The following is a 7,593-nucleotide window of genomic DNA, read 5'->3' as shown; positions in this document are numbered from 1 at the left end:
ACAAGCCTGAATTAGAAATGTCTGCAGGGTATTTCAGTGCAAGTCAAGTGCAACCTGAGCAAGGAACTAGTGTTGGTCAGGAATCTGTCATGAGATTACCAGTGAGCATCAAGGGGTCAAGGAGCATTGGCAGCAGGGAAGACAAAATTAATTAAAAAGCTGTACTATCAATGTCACAAAAGACTCCGTGCTTCCTACAGTATATCTTCACCTCTGAGTCAGAATGGAATAGAATAGAATAGATTGTTTTCAGTTGGAAGGGACCTACAACAACCATCTAGTCCAAGTGTAGCTACCAAGAGCAAGTTCCATGGTTCATGTCTAGGACTAGCACCATATTAAATATTTAATGATGGCTGCAACAGAGAGAAATGTTTTTAGACAGTATATTTACAGAGGTGAATTTAACATGGGAGAAAGGTGAGGTTTAGAAAGAAATGTAACCACACAGTGTGCAGCACAGTGATGGTGTCAATTAAGTGCTGCAAAATACCCAGTGGTCTTGACTGAAATGAATCTTGACTCTTCTCATGAGTAATGTGGGCTTCAGGAGTCATTTCTGGAGTGATCCAGGACAGTTTCTATTCAACACAAACACACAAATGTGGGTTGAGACAAAGCAGAAAACAGTATTTAGGTCAGGTTTTGCAACAACTGTTTGTGAGCATGAAATAGAGCAGAAGCAGTCCAGACAACTGGTGGAAATCAATCTTACAAATAATAACAAACAGCAATGCCATGCTTTTTTACTACTGAGCCTAACCTCCTCAACACACAAACCCAAGCCAAACAATTCAGCCCTGTCTCCAAGTCCATGACAGGACAGCAGAGCCCTGCCTTGACTCTGCCTTTCCCCTCATGTGTTGGTGGGTTTCAGCAAGCTCCCAGCATTGCTGGTGGTGCCACAAAGAGAAACTGATTGGGATCCACTTGTTCTTTAAGGAATTAGTCTCCTTTAAGGGAGAGAGTTTTCAGTTGTAGATGGCTGATTTGGAGATAGATTAACTCAAAATCCATCTTGTCCACTTTTTGGCTGCATCCTTAGAGACAAATATTTCATGCTCCAGCAGAACACTGCCCTGCAGTGGGAGGAGATGGGGGGCAGGAAGTCATCTCTCTTTTGATCTTCAGAGGTGGTAATGCTCAATTTGGAGTTCCGTCATCTATACTACAGCTACCCGCCCCACAGCACTTACGGAGCTAACCCTGCTCTTCATTTCAGGTTTTTAAGGGACAAAGGCCAGAGAGAAGCACACACAAGTTGCCATCCTCACCTGACATTTCAGGAGAAATGGTTGAACCTGTGGGCAACCATTATGTTGTAGCTAGACCTGTGTACTCGGAGAATTTGTTCAGTGAAGACCATAAGAAATTGCACAGATACCATAAAACCTTTTTGGATCACCTGAAAATATATTTTCGGTAAGGATTTAGACATTGTTTTTTTTAAATATGGATCTAAGAAACAGCCTGAGCTGCCACTCTCAGAGAGCATGAGCTCCTTCCTGACAACTTCCATCTCAGATTCGAACAAACCAAATTAAAACTCATTAATCAAGAGATTTTTTCCAATTAATTAATTAATTAAGGACAGAGCTCTGTCCTCTTTTATTTTTACAGTTGCTCCCCCCAAAGGGTCAAAAAAATTGCCTTGGGTTTGTTTCCTGTCATCTCATGGCTGCCAGCGTATCGCTTCAGGGAGTGGATCCTGAGTGACATTGTGTCCGGCATCAACACGGGGCTCGTGGCTGTCCTGCAAGGTAATTCCAGGAAACATGTGCTCTGACAGAGCCTGCTAGGCTGGCTGCAAAGGGACTGCTGCCTTCAGCCTGTGATGTGTTCACCATCTTCCCCAGGTCTCTGTCCTTGAATCATAGAATCATAGAATGATTTGGGTTGGAAGGGACCTGTAAATGCCATCTAGTTCAACCCCACTGCAGTGATCAGGGTTATCCCCAGATAGATCAGATTGCTCAGAGCCCCATCAAACCTGACCTTGAATGTCTCCAGGGATGGGGCTTCCACCACCTCTCTGGGCAGCCTGTGCCAGTGTTTCACCCCCCTCACAGTAAAGAACTTCCTCCTAATGTCTTATCTAAATCTACCCTTGCAGGTCTCGCCTTTGCTTTGCTGGTGAATGTCCCCCCTGGTTATGGACTCTATGCAGCATTTTTCCCTGTTCTGGTCTATTTTATCTTTGGCACATCTAGACATATCTCAGTGGGTAAGTTCAGACACACCGACCATCAACCCCAATGGTGAAGAAGTACGTTCAGCCCCTTTGGGTGTCTAATGAATGCCTTGTGCTGCTTAGGTCCCTTCCCTGTCCTGAGCCTGATGGTGGGAGGAGCTGTTGCCAGGCTGGGCCCGGATGAAATGGCTGAAAATGGCCCTCCCATTAATAGCTCAGCAATAGAGGAAGAGAGGGTGATGGTGGCTGCTTCTGTAACCTTCTTTTCTGGGGTTTTTCAGGTTGGTAAACGTGTGTGTGTATGCCTGCATGCATCTGTATGCACATGTGTGAACAGATGGATGGTAGACTGGCCTTCCCTTTGATTTCTGCTGGTGCAGTCACCAAAGTAATTCTCTTCCCCTTCCACACAAGTGACCTTGGCTCACTGATAGGAGACATCTGTCCTCCTCCAGTGACCACCCACTGATTCATGCTGTGAAATACCCGTTTTTTTCCCAGATCTGACCATACAGCCCACCTACTTGTAGGTGCACCCCACCTACAGAAAAGAACAACAATTTTCTGGATAGGAAAAAAGCAGTTGTGAGAGTAATGTGAATGATGCAGACACATCAAGGGGAATAAATGCTTCTCAAAAATAAAAAGCTTCTATCTCGTAATAGTAAATTTTTTTTTGATTTGTCTTTTAAAAAAAACCCTACATTTCCTCTCTCCTTCTAATATAGAATTCCTACAAGTCCGTTCTTCCTAACATATTAATGTTTGTCCTTCAGGAAACACTGGTACTGTGAATGCTGAAAACCCTAAGACTAAGGAGGTTTATTTTAGCTATAAAATAGAAAGAATGGGTTTTTAGCACTTTAGCAATTATCTTACTAGTCTTATGCCCCCCTGTTGCTAAGTCTCAGCTTTTATTGCAAGTCTTGTGAGAGTATAATCCCTGGATACATGGTATTAGATGAAAATCTTTGCTAGCATTAAATATGCTTCTCTGGCAGAAATTGCACAAAAGCATGAACGAATCACACTGATGTATGGTCACTTTGCATTTCAGTTGCTTCTGGGAATTTTCCAGTTCGGATTCATCGTTATTTATCTATCACAATCATTAATCAGCGGTTTCACGACTGCAGCAGCTGTCCATGTTGTGGTATCTCAGCTGAAATTCATGCTTCAGCTTCCTGTCCCCGGATTTAATAAACCATTTGGCATCATCTATGTAAGTGCTAGGTGTTAACTATTTGATAATGCTATCAAAACCTGTGATGTTTATCTGACTGTTTATCACAAGGTGGTAGTGACAGAACTCAGCATAAAAACAGCCAAGCAGGAGGAAATACAAGAGAAATATATAAGAGAGGGATTATTAGTATATGACCAATCTTTAAATTCATCACCAAACACCAAGATACATCTCATTGGGCTAATTAGATAATGATTTCTATTGTATGTTGGCATATTTTAATTGTTTGATTTTGCCTCACGTATTTAATTATTCACTTTTACTGGACTGATATTATAGATATATATTAAATTTGGATATGGCTCTATGAGGGCTGTTGGATGAGAAAGGAGGAAGGAGAAGGACAGGAAGAAGGGGCAAAGAGAGAGACCTGCTCAATAATTCCATTGCCCACACTTCCTATCACACACGAGCATGTGGCTCTGACCCTCTTTCAGGGGCAGGTCAGGAGGAGAGGACCCGGAGCCACTGGAAAGAGTCTTTCACAGATGCTTTTGTTGTTTAAACAATGCATGTGCACATCCCTTGGGGCTTGCAGTCCACGTCATGCCACAGGGAATAAATCCCAACTGTTGCTACCCTTAGAGCAACTGAGATACAGGCCTCTCTGGAAGAGATGGTGTTACTGGGCCAGGGCACTACTATTTCTAAAGCACCACATTTGTCTTCCTGATTTTGCAGACTCTGGAGAGCGTTTTCAGTCAGATCACAAAAACAAACATCGCTGACCTTGTCACGTCCCTTATTGTCTTGCTTATTGTGTTCGTGGTGAAAGAAATGAACGATCGATACAAAGCAAAGCTGCCAACTCCCATCCCGATCGAACTCCTTGTGGTAATGGTTACTTCTCTGATTTTGCAAGTGCTCCACCACTATGGTGACATGGGAAGCAGAGTTTTAACTGTTTCTTCTCCTGTTCAGCATTAAATGATGGGTTATAATTTTAGCTATAAGGAAAACTTGACATTGTTCTTGAGCTGTTGTGAGATGGTTTGTCTCTACTTAGCTGCTCTTAACTAAATACATCTGTAGTGAGCAAGAAGTTATAAGTTATCAAGTTTCTCGTGGACAAAATTATCTCTGACACCAGCCAGCTGCAGTATCACAGCTGGAAACCCTCTGCACCACACCTGCAAGCAGACACTGAAGTCCTGGCCACCCATGGGCAAGCATAAAGCACTTTTGTCGTCCAGCAGGTTTGCCCCCAGCAGCAGTGGGGTAAGAGAAGCCTCACATGGGCAGGAAGATCCTGGAGGATGTTGTTACAGACACAAGGAGTGGTTGTTTTCCTCCAGGGTTATTACAGCACCTAGTTAGAAAACACCCTAATTTATTGAGTGGGATGTTCTCTGTTGTTAGTGAGATATTCTGATACTTACTTTGTGTGATTTATGAATGTAAAATTCTACCTGTAAGGTATTTCAGGCATGGCACTTGCACAGCAAAGGGATGTGCAGACTTGGGGCATAATTCTGCCACTAGTGATGATACTGGAGGGCATGTGGGAGTGGAAAGATAATGGGTTTTAATAGTTTCTCCACACTCTTGCTTGACTGTACCTAATGGAGGTGGGGTTTATTATCTTTCAGACAGTGTTAGCAGCACTGATTTCCTATTTCGTAAACTTTGAAGAAAAATTTAATGTAGCTGTCGTTGGAGAACTAGAGAAAGGGTAAGTGATTTAGTTAAAATTCATCAGTGGAGCAAAATGTTCTTTCTAGTTTATCAGTGTTAAACCAGATCAGCCATGTCGCTGATGAGAATAAAATGCTTCATCTTCTTTCAGCAGGTAAATAAACATTTTGCTCTCAACAATGAGGACACACTTTCAATAGGTAAAAGTTACTCACCAGAGCACATCTCTTATGCAACAAAGAATACACCATGACATGAAATAATCACGTGCTTCATTTTGTAAGACAGCTGTTGAGCAGAAGGTTGATATTTGTCCATTTACTGATCTACTTGCTCCTGAACCCTTCCAGTGCATCAAAGTACACATATGGATCAGCAGCCATGACCAGCCTTTGGGTGGCTACTGAACCATGACACTGCACAGTTCTCCTGCCTGGTTCTGTGACCAGCCACTAGCATCTCCCCAGGCACCATTTTCGTCTGGAATCCTCAATGTCTGCTCCTGCAGGAGCATACCCATATAGAGAGCACATATCTAAAGATAGAGTATATATCCATACATAGGGTACATCCAGCTGTGTCAGAATTTTGGCATTAAGAGTTAATAGGCAAGCATTAAGTAAAAAAGAGGAAGGAAGACAATTACTAGGATAGCAGACTGCAGCCATTTACTCATCAGGTCACTCCTAATTGCCTCTTATAGCACTGAGGGTACAGTGGATGAAGTTTGCAGAGGAAAAACTATTTCTGCTCAAGAGTCTCCATTCTTCAGATTTCAGGTCACTAGAAAAAAGAGAAAGAAAGAGGAAAAAACCACAGACAAAGAAACAAACAAAAACAAACAGAGAGGAACTCTCCCTAGGGTCTGCAAGAGACTCTGAACAAGGGAGCAGGAAATGCTAAAGCTAAAGCATCTAGCAGATAGTCAGCCTGAGAGACGAGTATGTATTACCTGACTCAGTAAATATTTCTTTAGCTGTCTAAAGTGCTTCAGTGAATCACCCAGGGACTTTCTTTTTTGGTCATAACTAAGTGCAATCCTTCTGTGTGCAACTTGCCTGTGCACGGGCTTCAGAACCACATCAGTTCTTACATCCATGTGTAAGTAGAAGGCAGAATAGTGCATACACCTTGAGCAAAGCAAGCTGTGGCTGGTCCTGGCCAAGTAAATGAGAACCTGCTGAGACCCAGACTGAGCCGAGTGCAGATGAACAGAGTCCTGGCCTGATTAAGGATTCCCTGAACTTTTATAGGGTCTGAACCAGCAGTTCTGAGTTGCATCTCTCCAAAGCACTCGGTGTGAGCTGCACTGCTGCCTTGCTTGACAGCTTGTCTCCTTAGGGATATCCTTAATGAGTAGAGTTTTTTGTCTTTCAGATTTCAAGCACCTGTTGCACCTGATGTAGGTCTCCTCCAAAAGTGTATTGGTGACAGCATTTCCATCGCAATAGTTGGGTTTGCAGTAGCCTTCTCTGTGGCTAAAGTGTATTCCATCAAGCATGACTACCCAATAGATGGCAACCAGGTAGGCAAATAACACAGAAATCAATACAGTGCATTTGTCAATGGGAAATAAGTAATTTTAGGAGTGCTTTCCCTTGTGAATAACTGTCATCAACCAGCTTTTAAGAACAATCTCTTTTTTTTTCATTTCAGGAGCTGATTGCCTTTGGGCTGGGTAATATAGTTGGTGGATCATTCAAAGGATTTGCTTCCAGCACTGCTCTGTCAAGATCAGGTGTGCAGGAGAGCACAGGAGGCAAAACACAGGTATAGAAGACAGGAGATCATGATGTCATTTAAAGAAAGGTGTTTTTTTCCTAGCTGATCATAACACCTGTGGGCACTTATTTATGGTAGAATTGTTCTCTCATGCAGATCGCTGGTATAATCTCAGCTGTCATTGTCTTGGTTGTGATCTTGGCCATTGGGTTTCTCCTGGCACCATTACAGAAGGTATTCACTGGTTTCACCTTGTACTTCCTTCTCCTTGCCAAAGGCAGGGCTGTTCTAGGAGTCACTGGGGAGTGTTCAAAGGCTTCAGTGGGAGCAGAACAGGGGTTTGCAAAGATTGGTCATTCTCAGATCATGACAGGACCACCTCATACATCTTGTCCTTCAAAGGGAATGCAGGTACTCAAACAAAACATCACAGCATCAGCTTTTAGGTGCCAAAAATAAGTGGGATTTGCAGTCCCGTGTTCGACACCTGGCCTGCACCACAGCTAGGGAGGTCCTAGCAACAGTTATATGCTGGGAGGAGCTCCCTGGCCTTTCAACTGCACTTTGGCCCTGTTTGTATGATAACTTAGGTCTTAATGTTCAACGTTTGCTTTGCTTGCTTTAAATTCAACATGTATTTTTATCTTTTCAACAGTCAGTCCTTGCATCTTTGGCTCTTGGCAACCTGAAAGGAATGCTCATGCAGTTCAAGGAAATAGGTATCCTATGGGGAAAGGACAAGTATGACTGTGTAAGTTGGGCCCACAAGCATGCACAAATCATAGAATCATAGAATCAT

General features: G+C 43.0%; 1 protein-coding gene across 1 annotated transcript; it reads left to right on the top strand.

The window, feature by feature from the left end:
• Window positions 1-1,291: 1,291 nt before the first annotated feature.
• Window positions 1,292-7,549, top strand: SLC26A3 (solute carrier family 26 (anion exchanger), member 3; the record flags this gene model as incomplete). The annotated part of the gene is made up of 11 exons (XM_008935713.1): window positions 1,292-1,422; window positions 1,621-1,760; window positions 2,114-2,224; window positions 2,315-2,472; window positions 3,249-3,413; window positions 4,119-4,271; window positions 5,027-5,109; window positions 6,450-6,597; window positions 6,729-6,842; window positions 6,951-7,028; window positions 7,450-7,549. Coding segments are annotated over exons 1-11 (1,381 nt in total), but the record flags the coding sequence as incomplete, so codon positions are not given.
• Between the last annotated feature and the right edge of the window lie 44 nt (window positions 7,550-7,593).

Source organism: Merops nubicus, unplaced genomic scaffold (genome assembly GCF_000691845.1).
Source record: "Merops nubicus isolate BGI_N331 unplaced genomic scaffold, ASM69184v1 scaffold11632, whole genome shotgun sequence".
NCBI lineage: Eukaryota > Metazoa > Chordata > Aves > Coraciiformes > Meropidae > Merops > Merops nubicus.
This window is presented reverse-complemented; position numbering and strand designations above follow the sequence as displayed.